At 38.1% G+C, this 23,024-nt stretch overlaps 1 protein-coding gene and 1 pseudogene across 2 annotated transcripts in view; both read right to left on the bottom strand.

Moving 5' to 3' along the window:
• The window catches only part of UGGT1 (UDP-glucose glycoprotein glucosyltransferase 1), a 120,597-nt gene that overhangs the window by 7,739 nt on the left and 89,834 nt on the right, over positions 1–23,024 (bottom strand). For both annotated transcript variants that reach the window (XM_032843172.1, XM_032843173.1), the window contains 9 exons: positions 21,053–21,211; positions 20,399–20,484; positions 17,579–17,663; positions 16,205–16,293; positions 15,504–15,608; positions 13,059–13,143; positions 12,259–12,441; positions 10,070–10,230; positions 8,740–8,854 (listed from right to left, as the gene is read on the bottom strand). In XM_032843172.1, coding sequence (XP_032699063.1) covers positions 8,740–8,854; positions 10,070–10,230; positions 12,259–12,441; positions 13,059–13,143; positions 15,504–15,608; positions 16,205–16,293; positions 17,579–17,663; positions 20,399–20,484; positions 21,053–21,211 — 1,068 coding nt within the window. The remainder of the gene's footprint in view (positions 1–8,739; positions 8,855–10,069; positions 10,231–12,258; positions 12,442–13,058; positions 13,144–15,503; positions 15,609–16,204; positions 16,294–17,578; positions 17,664–20,398; positions 20,485–21,052; positions 21,212–23,024) is intronic.
• LOC116858426 lies at positions 456–608 on the bottom strand (annotated as a pseudogene).

Below are 23,024 nucleotides of genomic sequence, written 5' to 3'. Positions count from 1 at the left end.
CTATATCTAATATCTACAGGATATAAAACCAAATGAAATGTTTACCAAAACCAATCACATTTGGGTCAACAAACTTCATATGCCTGAAGTCATACAGAAGAACTCCTCAAACCATAAAGCATCTGAGCTAGAAATTAATAACAATATATCTAGAAAATTCCCATGTATTTGGAATAGTTCCTACATAACTCATGAATCAAAGAAGAAATCACATTGGAAACTAGAAATATGATGTACTAAATGACAAAGAAAATACTACATATAAAATGTATGGAATGCAGCCAAACCTTTGCTGAGACAGAATCTGATTATTTTCAAATGCATATACTAGAAAAGACTAAGAATTACGAACTAAACACCTATCTCAAGAAATTAGAAAAAAAAAATCAACAAATTAAGGAAAGTAAGAAGTAAGAAAAAGAACAAATTAGTGAAATAGAAAAGAAACATGAAAAACATTAAAAGATGCTTCTTTAATTCCTGGTGAGGTGATAAAGGAAAAAAAGGCACAATAAGTGATGTCAGGAATTTTTAAGAGAGTTTACAATTAGCAATAATCGTGCCTCGGATAAACCTCATTGGCTATGATACTGCCACTTCACAAAGCTTGGGAATTTTTAAGAGAGAAAGAGAGAGAAGATACCAGTATAGATGCTATGGGACTTTAAACAGACAACTGGACTAATGAAAGCACTCTGGTTCTTCAGACACTTTTTCTTTTTCTTTTTCTTTTTTTTTTTTGATACACATTTTCTAAAACTGATTATACAGTGCACTTACAATCTGAGCATGGCACTATATGTAAGTTATATGCAGTTTTTAAAAATCAGAGGATAGTACAGGCAACTTCATGATGCTATGTTAAGAAATTTAGAGACAGCTTAACAAAAGCACTGATAAAAGAAGTAATAAAAAATGTCAACAGACTCATAACTATTAAAGAAACTGAAATCATAATTTAAGCACAAAGAAATTTGAGGCTTCACTAGTGATTCCACCAAACATTTAAGAAAGAAATAAAGCCAATCTTATAAAAACCAACTATCGGTAAATGAAAACAAACAAACAAACAAACAAACCCACAACCCAACTCATTTAATTAGGCTTCAATACCAAAATCTGACAGAGATACTATATGCCAGTATCACATAACAACATAAATGCAAAATTCTTCAACAAATATTCACCTCAAAAATCCAGGACTATCTAAAAAAATAATAAATCATGATCAGTTGGATTACAGAATTCAGAAATTATACTTAGGTATAAAATTTACTATATTTACAGTTATAAAATAGAAAAATCACATTATTTTAGCAGATGTCAAAAATTTACAAAATTTAATGCAAGAGATCTTTTAAGTAGCAAATAAGGACTAAAAGGAACTTCCTTAATGTGAATAAGAGATATCTACAAAACAGCTACAACAAACATCATACTTAAGTGATGAAATGCTGAATACTTTCAGCATTTTTGAGTCAAGAATGTCCACTATTAATATTTCTATTCAACATTATGGAAGTCCCAGTAAATAGTGAAAGCAAGAAAAAAAATTTTTTTTTAATTTTTTATTTATTTATTTGAGAGAGAGAGAGAGAGAACAAGAGCAAGCACAAGCAGGTAGAAGAGCAGAGGGAGAGGGAGAAGCAGACTTCCTGCTGAGCAGGGAACCCAACATAGGGTTCAATCCCAAGACCCTTGGATCGCGACCTGAGCCAAAGGTGGATGCTTAACTAACTGAACCACCCAAGCACTCCCCCAAAATTTTTTTAATGTACGACTGGAAAAGAAAAAGTAAAACTGCCATTATCTGTAGATATATGCTTACATATCTAGAAAAGCAAAAGTATATACAGATTAGCAGGGTACCTGAATACACTAATGAACAAAAATCAATTGCAATTCTAGATACCAGCAATAAACAGAAACAAAAGCTTTTTTTATTAAGTTTTTTTTTTTTTTTAATTTGACAGAGATCACAAGTAGGCAGAGAGGCAGGCAGAGAAAGAGGAGGAAGCAGGCTCCCCGCGAGCAGAGAGCCCGATGCGGGCTCGATCCCAGGACCCCAGGATCATGACCTGAGCCGAAGGCAGAGGCTTTAACCCACTGAGCCACCCAGGCGCCCCAGAAACAAAAGCTTTTAAAAATAACTCTTAATGAAGATGTACAAGATATCTATGAGGAAAACAATCTACATTATTGAGAGAAATTAAACACAAAACAAATATAAAGCCCTAGCAAGTGGTTTTTTTTTTTCCTCCTGAACTTAACAAGCTCATTCTAAAATGTATATGAGAAAATAAAGGACAAAGAATACTCTAAGACATTCTTGAAGAATGAGGTGGGAGGATTTAATTTACTGAGTATCACGACTTATTATAGAACTGTAGTAACCAAGATATTTGTAGTATGGATGTGAAGATAGACAAATAGACCAATCAAAAACTAGAAGGCCAGAAATGGATGCATACATACATGAAGACTTCTTATCTGACAAAGATGGTACTGTAGAGCAGTGCATTTCATTAAAAAAAGATCTTATATAACTGTGTATGTACATAAAAAATGAAAGTTGAACTCTATCTCAAAAATAAATTCCTACCGGAATACAGATTTGCATATGAAAGAAAAAAACCAATAAAGCACATATTAAAAAAGTATCTTTGTGGCTTTAATAGAGGTCAAAAAGCATTAATCATAACAGAAAATACTGACCAGTCCCATGAGAGACTATGGATTTTGAAAAACAACCTGAGGGTTTTGAAGGGGCAGGGGGCGGGAGGTTGGTGGAGCCAGGTGGTGGGTATTAAGGAGGGCATGTATTGCATGGAGCACTGGGTGTGGTGCAAAAACAATGAATACTGTTACGCTTAAAAGAAATTAAAAAAAAAAATCCCAAACAATCCAAATACTTAAATAAATAAGCATATCACAAAAGAGAATACCTAAATGGCCATAAACACACTAAATGGCACTCGACTTCATTATATTAATAATGGAAATGCAAAAAAAATAAAGCCACAATGAGGAACAACATCAGCAAAAATGGTAGAGTAAGGAGCTCTGAAAATTCACCTCTCCAAAAAAGCAGCCAAAAACATGACAAAAACAGAATCAACTTTTTTCAGAACTCTGAAAATTAACCAAAGGTTTGCAGCAACCTAAGGAATAACTAAAAGTCAACAAAAAAAATGCTTGGATATTGATAACCGTGAATTTTGAGGCATCTGAACTTACTCTATTCCTATTCTCCCTGGTCTCCATCAGCCTCAAAAAATAAAAGCCTGCACTCCCTTACTGGCAGAAGGAGAACAGGCTGAAGATCTTTCAAGCTTCATTCCCAAAGCAGAGCCATTATTTGAAGACTGTACTATATAGGCCCGTTTCTCTATTCAGTCTCAATTGAACTTAACCCAGTGATAAAAAGCCTCTCCTTTGCAGCACCTAAGGATTGTTTTAAGCTTTCTGAGGCTATATGAAGTGAAGCAAAGAATATACTAAACAAAATTCTTTTTTTTTTTTCAACAATTTTATTTATTTACTTGTCAGAGAAAAAGAGGGCAAAAGAGCATGAAAGCCCAAGCAGAGGGTATGGCAGGCAGACGGAGGGAGAAGCACACTCCCCACTGAGGAAGGAGTCTGATGGGGAGCTTGATCCCAAGACCTTTGGGATCATGACCTGAGGTGAAGGCAGATGCTTAAATGACTGAGCCACCCAGGAGTCCCAGTAAGCAAAATTCTTAAGAGGAGGAACAAAAGAATGAGCTATCCATAGGAGGCTTTGAAAAGAAAAGATATATTCCTGGGAAAAGAGAAGGCCATGCACATGTATAAGGCTCTGAGCATGCTTAGTGGTGTGTGCATAAGGAAGAAAAACCTAATAAAACCATAAGCTCTCATCTCCAGTTGATCTACGGCTCTAAGCAACAAAGAAGATAGAGTTGTAAACTGCCTGGCTGACTGTTGAAAATGGTTCCAACATGCACCCAGAGGCCATGGGCAAAGAATGGAAGTCTTAGTGGTTCTGAATACTTAAGGAAATTTCCATGCACTTTTCGCTGACCACTAAGCTAATCAGGCAGATCAAAAATGTAGACTTCACAAAACTGATTTAAGAAGTTCAAAGACATGGGCAGAAGGCATGAACAGACTCTTCTCCAAATAAGACATACAAGTGGCTAACAGACACATGAAAAAATGTTCATCGTCATTAGCCATCAGGGAAATTCAAATCAAAACCACATTGAGATACCACCTTACACCAGTTAGAATGGTCAAAATTAACAAGATAGTAAAACAACAAGTGCTGGAGAGGATGTAGAGAAAGGGCAACCCTCTTACACTGTTGGTGGGAATGTACATTGGTGCAGCCACTTTGGAAAACAGTGTGACAATTCCTTAAGAAATGAAAAATAGAGCTACCCTATAACTCTGCAATTGCACTACTGGGTATTTACTCCAAAGATACAGATGTAGTGAAAAGTAGAGACATCTGTACCCCAATGTTCATAGCAGAAATGGCCACAGTCACCAAACTGTGGAAAGAGCCAAGATGCCCTTCAAAAGACAAATGGGTAAAGAAAATATTGTCCATATATACAATGGAGTATTACACCTCCATCAGAAAAGATGAATACCCAACTTTTGTATCAGCATGGATGGCAATGGAGGAGATTATGATGAGTGAAATAAGCCAAGCAGAGAGAGTCAATTATCATATGGTTTCACTTACTTGTGGAGCATAAGGAATAACACGGAGGACATTGGGAGCTGGAGAAGGGAAGTGAGTTGGGGGAAATTGGAGGGGGAGACCAACCATGAGAGACAGTGGACTCTGAAAAACAAACTGAAGGTTTTGGAGGGGAGGGAGATGGGGGATTGGGTGAACCTGGTGGTGGGTATTGAGGAGGTCACGTATTGCATGGAGCACTGGGTGTAGTGCATAAACGATGAATTTTGGAACACTGAAAAAAAATTTAAAAAAAAAAAGAAGTTCAAAAACAAACAAACAACTACTACTACTGCAATAAGCAGCAACAATAAACCCTGGGGAGGGGAGAAAGTCTGATATCCAGAATTGCCACACTATATTACTTGAAATTTCAATTTTCAACAAAAATGAAGAGACATACAAAATACCAAATATACAAAATCCATACACAGGGGTAAAAAGTAATCAATAGAAACTATACTTTTGGAGGCCTAGACATTGGATTTACAACACAAGGACTTAATAGCAGGTATCTTAAATGTGTTCAAATAGGAACAAAGGAAACCAAGTCTAACAGAACTAAAGGAAAGGATGAGAATGATGTTTCAAAATTAGAGAATAAAGAGATACACACTATATAAAAGAACCAAACAAAATCTACTGTTGAAAAACACAATAATTTAAATGAAAATTCACTAGATGGGTTTAACCACAGATTTGAGCAGCAGAAAAGAGAATCAGGTCAACTGAAGATAAATCAACTGAGATCTCCCAGTCTTAAGATTTTCCAGGAGCAGAAAGAAGGATGAAGAAAAATAAAAAGAGCTCAGAGAACTCTGGGAAATCATCAAATATATAAACACATTCAACAGGAGTCTGAAAAGGAGAGAAAAAGAGGCAAGAATAAAACTTAAAGAAATAAAACTCCCCAAATTTGGTGAAAAACATAAATCTACACATTCAAGAAGTTCAATGAACTCCAAGTAGGATTAATTCAAAAGAGACCCAACCTAGCTACCTCATAACCAAAGTATCAAAAGAAAAGACTGGAGATAGTGACTTGTCAGGTAAGGGATTCTCAAGATTAACAGCTAATTTCTCATCACAAAACATGGAGGCTAATAGTCTATGGGACAATATAATCAAAGAAAAATATGAGAAGGGAAAAAAAATGTCAAGCAAAAATTTTATATCCAGCAAAACTACCCAACAAAAACCACCAAAGGAGAAAATTACACATTTCCCAAGAGTCTGTAGCTCCAGAGCCATCTTATTAAGAAATACTAAAGGGAGTCCAATGACTGAAATGAAAAGGATATTAGAACTCAAATCTACATGAAGAAATAAAAAGCAACAGTAAAGGTATGTAGGTAAATATATAAGATAATATCAGTGTATTTCTTATTTAGAACTCCTTTTTCCTCTGGTGTGAAAACAATTACAAACAGCAGTAATTATAAATCTGTGTTGCTGGGTATATAATGTATTATACAGTGCATATACAATGTATCATACAAACTGTATTACAGTAAAAGTATGGGAAGAAGGAGAACACAGCTATATAGGAACAAAGTTTTTGTATGCTTCTGAAATTAAGTTCTTAGTAAACCCAAACCAAACTGTAATAAGTTAGAGTGTTTTAATGCTAATCATCAGGACAACCACTGAGAAAATAACTCAAAAATATATAGTAGGGAAAACAAGGGAATTAAAATGGCAGTTGAAAATCCTACTTCATTAATAATTATATAAAATGTAGGGACACTTGGGTGGCTCAGTCAGTTAAGTGTGTGCCTTAGGCTCAAGTCATGATCCCAGAGTCATAGGATGGAGTCCCTCATGGGGCTCTCTGCTCAGTGGGGAGCCTGCTTCTCCCTCTGCCTGCTGTTCCCTCTGCTTGTGCTCTCTCTCTGAAAAATAAATAAAATATTAAAAAATATAAAATAAAATGTAAATGTAGTAACTCTCTAAATGAAAGCTACATAGGATGGGTAGTTCCCATACACCAAATTAACAGACTGACAATAAGTACTGGTCAAAACACAGAGCAACAGGAATTCTTTTTTTTTTTTTTTTTTAAGATTTTATTTATTTATTTGACAGACAGAGACCACAAGTAGGCAGGGAGGCAGGCAGAGAGAGAGAGGAGGAAGCAGGCTCCCTGCTGAGCAGAGAGCCCTATGCGGGGCTCGATCCCAGGACTCTGGGATCATAACCTGAGCCGAAGGCAGAGGCTTTAACCCACTGAGCCACCCAGGCGCCCCGAGCAACAGGAATTCTTACATGGCTGGTGGGAGTATAAATTAGAACTACTTTGGAAAACTGTTTTAAAATCTAATAAAGAAAAATATACAAATCTGATGACTTGGTAATTCCACAAGTAGTTGTACACACAACTGAAATACGTGTACATGTGCATCAAGACAGTTGCATGAATGATCACAGCACCATTATCCATGGAAAACAACCCAAATATAAAAGTTTCACTACACACAACAAAATGGATGGACTGCACAAACATAATGTTGAGCAAAAGAAATTAGACACAAGAGTACAGCTTTTAAGATACAACTGAGGTAGGGAGAAAAAAAAAAAACAGGCAAAACTAAACTACAGTATTTAAGGATACATGTTACAGTAGTAATTCTATAAAGAAAAGCACTGAGATGATTACCACCAAAGTTAGAATACAGGATACTTTTTTTTTTTTTAAGATTTTATTTATTTATTTATTTGACAGAGAGAGATCACAGTAGACAGAGGCAGGCAGAGAGAGAGGGGGAAGCAGGCTCCCTGCTGAGCAGAGAGCCCGATGCGGGACTCAATCCCAGGACCCTGAGATCATGACCTGAGCCGAAGGCAGCGGCTTAACCCACTGAGCCACCCAGGCGCCCCAGGATACTTCTGTTAGAGAAGAAAGATGGCTGCTGGTAATGTTCTATTTCTTGGAACCAGATGGTGGTGTACAGGCATTTGCTTTGTGGTAATTCACTGATGCATATGAATACGTATATATTGGTATATTTTTGTTTTGTATGCTTTCCTTTATGGGTGCTATATATCACAATAACAGTTTTATAACGTTTAAGGCAGGGGCACCTAGGTGACTCAATTGGTTAAGTGACTGCCTTTGGCTTAGGTCATGGTCCCAGGGTCCTGGGATCAAATTCCACATCAGGCTTCACCTGCTCTGTGGGGAGTCTGCTTCTCCCACCCCTTCTGTCTGCTACTCCCTCTGCTTGTACTCTCTCGCTGTCAAATAAATAAATAAAATCTTTAAAACAAAATTTTTAAGGCATACTTAAGCAAAACAAAATATATAAAACTAGGCATCTAATCTAAAACAAACTATAATCTCACCTCTGAAAAATATTCAGCATTAATAAATTGATTTGGCTAAACTTCTTAAAAAATGCCATGTCTTCTGACAGAAAAAAAAGGGAGGGACACCTGGGTCACTCAGTCGGTTAAGCATCTGCCTTCGGCTCAGGTCATGATCCCAAAGTCCTAGGATTGAGTCCTCTATCAGGCTCCTTCCTCAGTGAAGAGTGTGCTTCTCCTTCCCTCTGCCTGCAACCCCCACTGCTTGTGCACTCACGCTCTCTCTCTAACAAATAAATAAATAAAAATCTTAAAAAAAAAAAGGGGGGGGGGAAATTGGGAGATCATCTACTGTGAATCTTTGCTACTTAGTTCCTAAAGAGAAACAAATCGCTCCTTGCAGGCAGAGAAACAAATTTATCAAGATATCATGGGTGCAAAATTAAAAGATATGATAATGGTTTGAAGAGGCAGCATCCTCCCTCTCTCCCTTCCAAACTAACATCATTTTTCACTACTATGTCTCCTCTTGAGGATAGATAAAAATGTCATACACACACACACAAACACTGCACAATTCCCTTCCATGAAGAAACAAAACACTGTCCCAATGGAGGAAAGAAGTGAGAGGAAAGTAATAATCCAATTCCTGACACAATATTGCATACCCATCACTGAAAGTGTTAACCAAAAAAATAGCCACTTACTTGATCAAGATTTGAAAGGCTGTTAGGATCCTGACTCAGACCTTGGTACTGTCCCCTGAGTCTGTCACCAGCAGCTATTTTCCTAAACTTCTTCAGATCCACAACATACAGTGCGCTGGATAGAAAAGAAGTACTTGTTATAACCATGGATTGTAGCAGAAAAAGTAACCTCACTGAATAATGGTCACCAGATAAACATCCTGCCCTCTCTTTGAAAAAGTAAGCAGTGGCATTATAGTGGAGCTCAGGGTCAGTATGTGCTCCTTCAAAGATGGCTCATGCAAAACCCATATTCTTCCACCAAGCTCACTTTGTCACTCTTCATTATTCAACTGGCTTCCTTATTTAGCTACCTTAAATCTCTGACAAAAGAATACTTCTACCAAATGTCAGCAGATCAGGTAATAAAAGCTAACCATCAGTCAAAGATATCCTGATGATGTCTTAAACATCACAGGGGAAAAAAACCCAGTGTTACAGATCTTCTGGACCAAGAACATTAACTAATGATAAAGAAATCACCAAACCCCAACATTTATCTCTGTAAATGCTGCTACCTTCCAGATCTTCCAAACCACACTCGGCCCAGAGCAGATAATGTAATGTTACAGTCTATCTTAGGAATTCTACTTCTAGAAATTTGTCCTACAGATATATTTGAAATATACTAAATGATGTATTTCATTATTCACTGCAATGCAGTATGTCACAACCAAATACCATAAGTAACACAAATACTGGAATAATATGTAGATGTAAAAAGGAAGGTCTCTCTCTAAACACACTGATTTAAGATCTACTACAGAAATTAAATAAAGCAAGCACAAAATTGTAAATATGATGGCATATTTTGTATATAAAAAGAAATTTGGTTGTTAATGTAAGAAATCAAGAAACTCTGGAAGGACATAAATTAATAAAGGAGGTTATCTGTTGTAGAAGTGAGAACTGGGTAGAGGACAGAAAAGACTGGGAAGATTATTTTTTGTAATAATCTGGGCATATCTTTTGTAATTTTTATTTTTGAACCATATTAATTTATTGCCTATTCACAATTTCAAATATGCAAAATAATTTTTTTTAAAGATTTTATTTATTTATTTGACGGACAGAGACCACAAGTAGGCAGAGAGGCAGGCAGAGAGAGAGAGGGAGAAGCAGGCTCCCTGCTGAGCAGAGAGCCCGATGTGGGCCTCAATCCCAGGACCCTGGGATCATGACCTGAGCCGAAAGCAGAGGCTTTAACCCACTAAGCCACCCAGGCGCCCGCAAAATAAATTTTTTAAGAAAAGAAAATCAAACAGCATTAAGAGTATTCCTTTTTCAATACCTGATATGATACTTCCGCCCAGCCAAATGACTGGCCCAGTACCCCGATTTCCAGAACCTGTAGCCATCCATTTCTTTTCGGCTATCACAGAAAGGAGTATAACCATAAGGAGCACCGTCCAAATTGAAATCTCTTAACTCTTTCAGATCCGTTCGTACAATCTGAAGAAAAGAAAATCACAAGTCATTTGTATTGCTTTGTTTGTTTTAGAGGGAGAGAGAGCAGGAAGGGAGTAGGGGAGGGAGGCATAGATGAGAGGAAGAGAGAGAATCTTAAACAGGCTTCATGCCCAGTGCAGAGCCTGACACAGGGCTCCATCTCACGACCTTGAGATCATGACCTGAGCCAAAATCAAGAGTCAGACACTTAACCAACTGAGCCACCCAGACAACCCACAAGTCATCTGTTAAACTGCTGAGAGCAGTTTCCTTAAAATCCAGAGTGCCTCACTGAGACATTGCAGAGGGCAGCTCTGAGGTTAATGGCACAGTCTCCAGCTGAAGACCCAGTCTGAGCCCAGATTCTTACACTGATTAGCTGACTGCTTTCACTAACATGTAAGACACTTTGCCTAGAGCTTGGCACATAGTATTCTAGTATTCAAAAAGGTAGAAATAAAACAAATTTATACTACTTAGCCTCTCTGTGACTGAGTTTCCTCATGTGTAAAATGGATACTTCACAGGATTACATGAATCAGTACACGGACAGCTGTGAAAAGATACCTGACACACAAGTACTCAACAAAGAGTAAGTGTGCTTATATTAGAATCCAGAAAGCATGCTTTAGGTCAAGTCAGTTGTGATACAGTGAGTCCTATGAGGCAGGTAATTCCAAAGAGGTGGATGAAGCCTGTGGCCGCATGCATATATGACATATCACTTCCATTCAGATGATTACCTCAGGTTTCAGCCAGCTCAGGGGATGGGGGAAGGTTAAAGGAGAACTATATTCACACTTTTTGAGTTTGTATGGTCCAAAACCACAGTATATTCCTTTTAGGTCAAATCTTGACAGGAAGAAGACTAACTGAAGAGTTCCAATTATCAAAGCCAGGCATCTATCTACTAGAGCTTCCTCCCTCTTAACCATGTCAATAAGTCCTAGCTTTTGGGTAAATAACTGGAGATAATGGCAAGCACTGTTAAACCTCAATCTTTTAGTTTCTGGTTTATATGTTAAATGAATTAAGTATGTAATCATGTACTGCATAAATGATGTAAACGCAACTGTGTAAAAGAGGCATAGAAAAAAGAAGAAAAAGAAATACATCAAATGCAGATTTTAAAAAGTGATCACGTGTTGGTATAACTTTCCATATATTCTATTTTTTTTATTACATTGTATTAGTCACCATGTAGTACACATTAGTTTTTGATGTAGTGTTCCATGATTCACGTGTGCATATTCATATTCATATGTGTGCATATTCCATATATTCTAATATAACATAAACATGTATTTTTCTGTAACTAGAAAAATAAAATCACTTAAAAAGGAGAAGGAAGTCTAATGCCTTTAATACGAACTGTTTATTTTTTTAAGATTTTATTTATCTGTCAAAGAGAGAGACAGTGAGAGGGAACACAAGCAGGGGGAGTGGGATAGGGAGAACCAGGCCTCCTGCTGATCAGGGAGGCTGATGTAGGGCTTGAACCCAGGATCCCGGGACCATGACGTGAGCAAAGGTACTGAGGCACCCAGGCGCCCCAATATGAACTGTTTAAATCTGGCTTGTAAGAGCTTACTTGGGGCGCCTGGGTCGTTCATTGGGTTAAAGCCTCTGCCTTCAGCTCAGGTCATGATCCTAGGATCCTGTGATCGAGCCCCTGGGATTGAGCCCCGAATCAGGTCTCTGCTCAACAGGGAGCCTGCTTCCCCCTCTCTCTCTCTGCTGCCTCTCTGCCTACTTGTGATCTCTATCTGTCAAAAAAAATAAATAAGGGACGCCTGGGTGGCTCAGTTGGTTAAGCGGCTGCCTTTGGCTCGGGTCGTGATCCCAGGGTCCTGGGATCAAGTCCCGCGTCGGGCTCCTTGCTCCGCAGGGAGCCTGCTTCTCCCTCTACCACTCTGTCTACCTGTGCTCACTCTCTCTCTCTCTCTGACAAATAAATAAATAAAATCTTTAAAAAAATAAAAAATAAAAATAAATAAATAAATAAAATCTTCAGGGAAAAAAAGAGCTTACCTGATCAGCATCTACAAACAGGAATTTGTCAACAACCAATGGGAAGAGCACATCCAAGAAGAGGATCTTGTAACCCCAGATGATGCGCTGCTTCTCAGTTTGCTGATGAAGCCACCGAGGCCATTTGTACTGAACAAGTTCATACTGGAAACTGTATTCATTTGCCATATAAGGTATGAACTCCTATATTTGGACATAGGAAACAACAAACAACCATTTACTTTGATGAAGAAAATCAACTCTGTAAGTCAGCCATCGTGATTATGGCACAAGTAAAACACATTTACCATAACAGTGGTCTAATACAGAAATCTAACCCTGACTCACCTGTAACTACATAAAAGAATACAGAGTAACCTGCACTACACTTTTAATTAAACTATAAATACATGCTCAGAGGAAGAGAATGTATTTTATTAAAACAAAAGATACAGATTCTCTTCTAATGTTATCCAAGCTTCAAACAGGTCAAAATTTTGTGTTTGGTTTTATAAGGACTATCCTTCCAAAATAATCCAGTCTGGAACGAACATAGAAATATGCAACCAGGGGCTCCTGGCTGGGTTTTAGTCAGAAGAGCACGCGACTCTTGATCTTGGGGTCATCAGTTCGAGCCCCACACTGGGTGTAGAGATTACTTAAACTAAATAAACAAAAAAAATATATACAACTGAAGAAAGGAAACCTGATTAAAAGGAAAAATTTTAAATCATACAAGTAAGACTGAAGCAGTAAAAACTCTATTATACCATACATTATCTCCTTAATAAGAATCCTTTGCTTTCTCCTGAGGAACAAACCTTAAATGTGGGAGACAAATAATTCTTCAAGAACCAGAATTTCACAGGAGTCTTGGTATTCTTCAGTACTGACAGCATCATTATACTGTCAAACAAAAGCAAACAATAATCAGTAATAATCTTCCAATGCTTTTTAATCTCAGAGAAATCAAGTAGAGTCAATCAGGAGACTGCTAAATGTTCTTCATGGCAGAGCAAATTGATGGCAAAGAGAGAAGCTTACTAATGGAAATGGAAAACTACACTTATTATACAAAGTTATCATTGAATGGAAAAGAAAGAATATTTCTCACCCATAAAAATATACCTGCTAAAGGCCAATGTTTTAATCATGTTACATCTTTTCATAAACTGCTTCATGAACTGCTATCTTAATTATGGTACAAATGAATAATGAAACTTGTGGTTAACTGACTACAGGACTCTGAAAAGAAAACCTGTAAGCCACAATAGCTGTGTGTGGCTGTACTGCCCCCCAGAGCCTCAACTGAAGACCCTGCCAGGGAGAAGAGCAGGGAGAGGCGAGGTGATATAGCAAATGGCTACGGCATCAGAATTTCCTATTTTGAAAACAGACAAAAACAAACTGAGTCAAGGAATTTAATTAAATTGAGTTATAACCAACATTTAACATTAGCTATTTTATTTTAGGTCAGTTATTTTTTGGAAATGGGAGGGCTGAACCTGAGTAAAATGACAGTTTAATTATTTGCCACACTAGATTTGTCATGGAAAATTAAAAGTAAAATGAACCCTGGCATTAGGAAAGTCACTCTCAAGCAAAGGAGTATATTCACAGCCAAGCCTTTCCCTGGGGAGCACTGCCTCAACCAGCCTAAGGCTGTGACCTTTCCTTGGCCCTGACTGTGTGACCTCAGGCAAATTCCTTCACCCTCTGAATCTGTCTATAAACAGAGGTGTTCTACACACAAAACAGATAATCATGTCAAAAAATGGGCAGAAGATATGAACAGACACTTCTCCAATGAAGACATACAAATGGCTATCAGACACATGAACAAATGTTCATCATCACTAGCCACAAGGGAGATTCAAATTAAAACCACATTGAGATACCACCTTACACCAGTTAGAATGGCCAAAATTAGCAAGACAGGAAACAACATGTGTTGGAGAGGATGTGGAGAAAGGGGAACTCTCTTACACTGTTGGTGGGAATGCAAGCTGGTGCAGGCACTTTGGAAAACAGTGTGGAGATTCCTCAAGAAATTAAAAATAGAGCTTCCCTATGACCCTGCCATTGCACTACTGGGTATTTACCCCAAAGATACAGATGTAGTGAAAAGAAGGGCCATTTGTACCCCAATGTTTTTAGCAGCAATGGCCATGGTCACCAAACTGTGGAAAGAACCAAGATGCCCTTCAACGGACGAATGGATAAGGAAGATGTGGTCCATATACACTATGGAGTATTATGCCTCCATCAGAAAGGATGCATACCCAACTTTTGTAGCAACGTGGACGGGACTGGAAGAGATTATGCTGAGTGAAATAAGTCAAACAGAGAAAGTCAATTATCATATGGTTTCACTTATTTGTGGAGCATAACAAATAGCATGGAGGACAAGGGGAGATGGAGAGGAGAAGGGAGTTGAGGGAAATTGGAAGGGGAGATGAACCATGAGAGACTATGGACTCTGAAAAACAATCTGAAGGTTTTGAAGGGGTGGGGGTGGGAGTTTGGGGGAGCCAGGTGGTGAGTATTAGAGAGGGCACAGATTGCATGGAGCACTGGGAGCGGAGCAAAAACAATGAATACTGGGGCGCCTGGGTGGCTCAGTGGGTTAAACCCTCTGCCTTCGGCTCAGGTCATGATCTCGGGGTCCTGGGATCGAGCCCCACATCGGGCTCTCTGCTCAGCAGGGAGCCTGCTTCCCCCTCTCTCTCTGCCTGCCTCTCTACCTGTGATCTCTGTCTGTCAAATAAATAAATAAAATCTTTAAAAAAAAAAAAAAACAATGAATACTGTTACGCTGAAAAGAAATAAAAAATTTAAAAAACAAAAAACAAAGAAAACCAGAGGTGTTCTTCTGTAAGAACCAAGATCACTCCTCGCTCTAAACTATGAGTCTTTGGAAGGCAGGTCCATGGCCCTATTCCACTGCTATTCTCTGTGCTGACCTCCTAATTTCTGGTTTAAGCAATGACTTGCTTAAGTCATTGGCCAATTAAACACCACTATTTATATTGTGCATGCAGCGCTATTAAAGGTTTATAGCCTTGTAATATCCACACAGATGCATTTAAGATACAGCCAGACTTTATGAGACTGACAGAGCAAAACAAATACAATTATATATTCACAATCCTCAGAGTGCTTCAGATACAAAAAAGTATAATGGACAGAATCCCATAAAAGATTTACTAAGTAAGAATACTGTGACAAACTCATTCATATATACTGAAATAATCAACACAACTAACCGAAGAAATCTTTCATAGAGATGACCAGATGCCACGGAGAAAATATTAATTATGTCATCTTTATCTTGTTTCACTTCCTCAGTCTTCTGTCCTCCCGTAAAGCCCCTATAATAATAAAGATAAAAACAAGAACACTTGAAATGCTGGTACAGATACATAGCCCTTTAAGGGGAGAGCTACAGAGATGGTGTTTCCCATTCCCATTCCTTCCCTAGGGGGTAATGCAGGAGGAGCCAGTGAAACATCCTCTGGGACCCCAAGAGGGCACAAGGCAACCAAGCCAGCACAGGTTAAAGAGAAGGATGCTGCCTATAGGGTACCATATAGCTTCACAAACAGACTGAACACAGGTGATTCCACAGAATGTGATCTGCTCAATGGGAAGTAAACTGAACTCTCCAAAAGGCAGGCACAACCCAATGAGAGTCAAGAAGTAACTTCCCCACAAGGGGATGTTAACCTCCTTCACTTAAGTCAGTAGAAAACACTCATCTACTCTAAATAGAAAGTGCAAGATGTGGTGGCAGAGTGCAGACTCTGAAAGGCCCAAATAGGATTCTTATACTCAAAAGAAGGGAGAGATGGTGCTTACATCTCACCCTTTCCTTAAAAGATATATATATGTATGTATGTATGTATGTGTGTGTGTGTGTGTGTGTGTATATATATATATATTTTTTTTTTTAATGGTACCAATTTACCATTTGAAGGAGTCCCAAAATCCAGATTCATTTTCATTAATTCCATCACTCAGCAAGTCTTCATTTACCATATCTGCCTTCTTCTGAACCTGCAACCATATGTGAGGAGTGCTGTCAACAATAGGAAATGAATTCTCCAATAAGCATGACAACCAACCCAGAGTCTAGATGAGTTCAATAGAATGATCATCAACATACCACATTAAAACTGCAGGTGATGAGACAGAAACCTCTCTTAATTAGATAATAACTTTTTTACTTTGAAAAATGGTCAAAGAACCTCAAATTCAACTGTGTAGGAAACATAGTCAAAGCAAAACTAGAAACCTAATCCACCAAGCTGACAGCTGGTTTTCCAGGGGTAGAGTACAGCCCACATGAGCGCTGACAGGAAGTCACTTTAGATCACAGCCTGTTTTTAGGATTTACCAGAAAAAAGGTTGAATCTTCTCACCAACACAGAGACCAGTTTTCTGCTCTACTGTGTGGGCTGCTTTAGATTCTACTATGTGTAATGATTACTTATTCTATAATACCTATTATTTGTGTTTAAGGCATTAAGAATTTCAAAATTCTGAGAAGTGAAAAGAAATGAAATAGGGATACCAATTATTACTGTTGTTGGAATTTTCATAGGCATCCTTCCCAATTTTCTGAGAACAGTCATCAATAATAATATTAATGATGGCTATGTAAGCAAAATAGTATCTTGTGAAAACACTTTATGTAAAATGAGACTATTATTGCTCACTGAGATTACTCAAAAGGTGCAATCTCTCGGCTGAAGAAAGCCACGAATGTATATTTACAAAAGACATCTTACATTTAAAGTATTCTGGGGCCCCTGGGTGGCTCAGCTGGCTAGTGTCTGACTCTTGATTTCGGCTCAGGTCATGATCTTAGGGTGGTGAGAATGAGCCCCACATTGGTCTCTGTGCTGGGCATGGAGCCTGCTTAGGATTCTCTTCTTTCTCTTTCTCTCTCTCTCTCTCTCTCCCTCGCACCCCCCGCATAGTCTCCCCGCCCCCCCGGCCCCTGCATGCTCTCTCTCTCTCTCTCAAAAAAATAAATAAAAAGCATTCCAATAAATACTAAAATTCCAAAGGTGAATTAAAGTCTTAAGCAGGTTTTTCTTCCCACCAGCTTTACTGAGATATAATTACTGACAAACATTGTAAAAATTGAAGGTGCACAATGTGATGATTTGATTTGATCTGCATATATTATTTGCATATATATTGTAAAATGATGACCACAGTGACAGCATTATCAGTTAACACATCCACATTATCTATATAAGAGCTACTGAATGCCAGAATACTGCTACTTTTACCCACTATAAAAGAATGTCTGTCTTAGGATTACCAAACTCACCTTCACTTTAATAATTTTGCTCTTGAAGTTGTTGAGGACAACAACAACTTCATCAGCATCAGGAGGAGAATCTGTGCCATCGTGGCTTAGAAAGAAAAGAAAGGGAAAGGACAAGACAGACATTACAAATCACAATTCTCAAAATGCAGTAAGTGGTCTGACATCAATCTGCCATATTTGTTATCATAAAGGAGTTTTCCAGAACAAATTAATTTCTCACAACCTGCAAGAAGTCCCTTCAAGCTAACACAGAAGCACTTGTCAGAATCTCTATCCTTCAAACATTGAACATTCCAGTCACAACCCAAACTTCCTTCTTGAGTCTCCTCTTTAAATTACTTTTCACAGGGGCGCCTGGGTGGCTCAGTGGGTTAAAGCCTCTGCCTTCGGCTCAGGTCATGATCCCAGGGTCCTGGGATGGAGCCCTGCATTGGGCTCTCTGTTCATCAGGGAGCCTGCTCCCTTCTCTCTCTCTGTCTGCCTCTCTGCCTACTTGTGATCTCTGTCAAATAAATAAATAAAATCTTTAAATTACCTTTCACAGAGAAAAAAGCTCCCAGTGCTGGCAAGCGCATAATGAGCACTTAATCAACACCTGTATTAACAAAGTCTAAGCCAAGTTCAGCACCAGCAATAAAGGGCTGCCCAGGGGCATAAGCCACTCTGCACCATCATCAGAAACACATCACTTCTACTCTTTCACAGACAAGTAACAAAGCATGACTCTACTTCAGAGTTCCATAAAGGTATCACTCTATCCTTCTGCCTGGAGGCACATAATCAGCCAACTCTAGTCTCAACTCAACCTGGTGCCCATATTCTGAAGAAAGAACTATAACAAGCTCTATTTGCAGGGAGGGCTAGGGCAGAATTGGAAACTTTAAAATTAAAAATAAGATATCCCCAATCAACTAATTCCTAAAATTTCCAGGCATCAATTTTCAAGGTGTTAAGTGCACGATAAGGTGTTAAGCCACGATAAAATATGTATTCACCACATTCATTCAATATCATTCAGCAGAGAGCAGAGTTCTCAGGCAAGGAAAGATTCTGATGTGGAGCATGAAACACTACAGAATCTGGGAATATCCAAGATGAAGGGAACCCTAGACAGTAGGAAGAGAGGAGGACTCCACACTCCTAGGGTAGGGGGAAGAGTAGCCAAGGAAAGGGCATATGGAAAGGATGGTGTTTAGAAGAAGAACAAGTAAATTTCTCATGATGGGATTAAATTCTGCAAAACTATATTTAAGAAAACGTTATTGGAAGAAAACCTAGTATTTACAATGAATGTTATTATAATACAGCTTCAAGAATCCATGCTGTTCTATAGAACTAAAATCACACAACGAGAGGGTGTTTTAAATACACTGTAATGGAAATCCCTCCCTAAAAATTGACACAAACTCTCTTCACATAGCTTAAAACTAATTTGAATTGTGTTAAACAGAATTTAGATTACACCTTTTAAAAGGCAGTATAATTTTTTTGTTTCCCCTTTTAATTCTTTTTTTAATATTCAATTGAGCAACATATAGTACATCATTAGTTTTTGAATGTAGAGTTCAATGATTCATTAGTTGCACATAAAACCCAGTGCTTATCACCACACATGCCTTCCTTAATATCCATTACCTGGTTACCCCATTCCCCCACCCCCCTCCCTTCTGTAATCCTCTGTTTCCCACAGTCCAGAGTCTCTCATGGTTTGTCTCCCTCTCTGGTTTCTTTCCATTTAGTTTTCCCTCCCTTCCCCTATGGTCCCCTGTGCTTTTCCTTATGTTCCATATATGAGTGAAACCATGCTCATGGATTGGAAGAATAAACATTGTTAAAATATCTATGCTGCCAAGAGCAATCTATACTTTCAATGTAATCTCTATCAAAATACCATCAACATTTTTCACGGAGCTGCAACAAACAATCCTAAAATTTGTATGGAACCAGAAAAGACTCCAAATCACCAGGGGAATTATGAAAAAGAAAACCAAAGCTGGGGACACACAATGACTGAGTTTAAGCTGTATTACAAAGCTGTGAACATCAAGACAGCACGGTATGGGCACAAAAACAGACACATAGATCAATGGAACAAAACAGAGACCCCAGAAACAGACCCTCAACTCTATGGTCAACAAATCTTCAACAAAGCAAGAAACAGTATCTAATGGAAAAAAGACAGTCTCTTCAGTAAATGGTGCTGGGAAAATCAGACAGTCATATGCAGAAGAATGAAACTAGACCACACTTACACCATACACAAAGATAATCTCAAAATGTCAGTATAATTTTTTTAAGCTAACAGGCAGCCACTGCAAACCTGAAGGCAAAAACCTGGTGACTGACAAAATGCTCTGGAAGTACTCCCATACTACCCCAGACCAGGAAAGCCAATGCTAGCACCAAGATTTCATGGCCAAAGTTTATACATTCTGTGTATCTGCAATTCACCCAGGGTCAAGAAATATACTATCTAGGCAGAAAAGACTGACTGTTATTCATTTCTTTTCTCCTTTCTTGAAATAACTCAATTTCTCATCTGCCTATGGTTTTCATCACAGTGAGAGAATGACCTGATTTTGAGATGCTGTTAGCACAAAGGAAAGACTAAAGAGTGAAACCTGACATACTTACTACTATTCATACCACTTATTGTCCAATCACACCCTGACAGTTCTTCCATACTCAATTTCCTGGAAAAGCATTGTTTCATAACACATAAATTCTTATTCCCCAGTTAACTGCCAGTGTAGTACTCAATTCAAGCTGATTCTCTATAAAATATTCTGGAAAAGAAGCACCTACATCACTTAATCCTACCTGTAAATTCTATAAATATCTTCAGACCGACCCTGCCTTAGTCTGAGAATCCAAGCTCCTGGGTTGGCTTTTAACTGAAAGTAGCCCTAAGGTAAGAAGAAAGACAAATTTTAGTTTTCTTTGAAACATCAAAATGCTGTTTCTGAGGGACAGTTATTTCGTTTTCTGAAATATCACTCATATTTTAAATAATACAGTTATAATTTCAGTGCTATTCTTTAAAAGAAAGAGAAATAATTAATAAATAAATAAATAAATAAATAAATCTACCCACCCATTAGAAACATTAGCAAAATACAGGCCAGTGAAGCCAAGAAGGGGGCCCTTGATCTGTAAGTGAATGAAAGATCAATGTGCCATGTATGAATAAGCTACAAACCTCCAAAGCCAAGAAAAATGCTGTCAGCTCTTAAGCAATGCATCTGCAGGCACCAATTTGATTAGAACAGAATATTCAGAATAGTCTAGCATTTTTTTTAAGGCTAATATGTTATTCCAACCTGTAAGTTTAACTTAGATTTTTATACTGATCAAATTTATTCAATCATGAATTTTAATCTCACTCATATTCAAAATGCAAACTGCTTTATCCATAAACTCTAGTGCCCAAATTAACATGACTCAATACTACCACCTGATGTACTGATTATTTACCAGATTGGCCATAACAATGGTATCCACAATGACTGGGTTGGCCGAAGTTCCTAATGTAAACTGCAGTCCTCGTGGGGGCTGGCCTGTGGTGATGTCATAGCAGTGACCTTCTAGCAAGAGGTACTCCAGCTCATACTCAGCAGCCACCACACTATCCACCTGCAATAGCAGAATTAAATCACTTGAAAATTACTCAGCAATAAAAAGAAACAAATTGTTGAGCCATGCAACAGCATGGATTTCCAAATGCATTGTACAAACTGAACAAAGACAGACATAAAGGGCTGCATACTGTACAGTCATATTTCTAAGAAATTTAAGGAAAGGCAAAACTATAGTGACAGAAAGGGGAAGGGACTGCCTGCAAAGGGGCACAAGAGAACTCTCTGGAGGTTTAGAAATGCTCTGCATCTTGATTGTGCAAGGAGATTTCATACAGCTTTACAGAGAGGATAAGACTCTCATCTAGGAAGTAGTATCAGGGAAACCATGTAAAATACACTGCCAAAAGAATGAACTGATCTAAAAGCTAAAGAATAAAGAAGGTAACAAAGAAACAATGAGAAACAGCAGAGAAAAACATAAATTCACCTTGGCCTACAGGATATAGCTATAAATACTACTGCTGTTCTAAAGGCAAATATCCAAAATGCATTTGATGCCTCCATAATGGCACAAAACCATTCATGTTCTACATCAACTGCCTAAATTATTACTGATTCCTTCAAGAAAATATGATGTAATTGCAAGGCACTGGGGCAGCTTGGTTTTAGTTAATTAAAGGGTTTTTATTCTAGTCTGGTTCACATTTGGCTCTGTAATCCTATCTAATGCTAATAACACACTATTTGGAGCTTAATATGTTACTGAACACTAAATTCTAAAACCATAATAATGAAAGCTAAGGGCTAAACCTCCACACGGTCACCAAGTCCCAGGCTCTGATTTTAGCCAATACAGAGAAAGCCTAGGAAAGAGCAGAAAAAACTCTTAAGGACATGGAAGAGAGCTGCTCTGCTTCTGTGCCCCCTTTCACTGCTCTTTAGTGCCTTCTGTGGCCATCTTACAATCTCCGCAGCAAAAGTTGGTTCTTCAAGGGCAAAGACGGCATTTCCTATTTGTTAACAAACATGGTAGACAAGTTTGAGGTGGGAATACGGTAAGTGTGTTCACACACTCTCCCTAACTTAGCACCTGAGGGATTCCTCTTTACCCTAGTGAAAAGAAGGCTGAGAAGTCCTTTAATAACTATCTTCAAGTTCCTGGTTTCCCAATTCCCAAGAAGAACCAGGAAACAGGCTTCAATTGTAGGAAGAGATATTTAGGACAGACACAGAAACAGTTGTCTTAGAAAGGAAGGAGGCTCTGAGATGCTATAAGCTCCTTATAAGTAAAGAACATGTGTTTTAATTCTTTCGTTAATACACTCTGAGCGAGGTACAGAGTGAGGGCTGTGAAGAGACATCACTGAAACTACACTTGTGAGCTCCCAATCATTCTTAAGGGGAAAGGATCACTTACCTTAGATACTCAAAATAGCTATATGAACATAAAGGAAATAAAGAAGAGAAAAATCAATGAAGCCAAAAGCTGGTTCTTCGAAAATTTCAACAAATTGACAAACTTTTAGTTAGATTGACCACAAAATAAAAGACAGAAGAGCCAACTCATTGACATCTCAAGGGAAAAGGAGACATCACTCCAAAACTAAATTTAAAAGACTGTAAGAAATGCTATGACTAACTATAGGCCAACAAATTATAATGTAGATAAAATGGATAAACACCTGAAACATAAGCTCCAGAAAATGACTTAAGATGAGACAGAAAATCCAAACAAATCCATAACAAGAGACTGAATTATAATTTAAAAATTTCCCAATTAGGCAAGAAAATTAAATAAAAGACATCCAGTATGGAAAGGAAAAAATAAAACTACCTCTATTTGCAGATGACATGATCTTTTATAGGCC

This window comes from Lontra canadensis, unplaced genomic scaffold (assembly GCF_010015895.1).
Source record: "Lontra canadensis isolate GAN:19392208 unplaced genomic scaffold, GSC_riverotter_1.0 scaffold136, whole genome shotgun sequence".
In the NCBI taxonomy this organism is placed as follows: domain Eukaryota; kingdom Metazoa; phylum Chordata; class Mammalia; order Carnivora; family Mustelidae; genus Lontra; species Lontra canadensis.
Note: the sequence above shows the minus strand (reverse complement) of the source record. Positions and strands in the feature narration are given on the sequence as shown.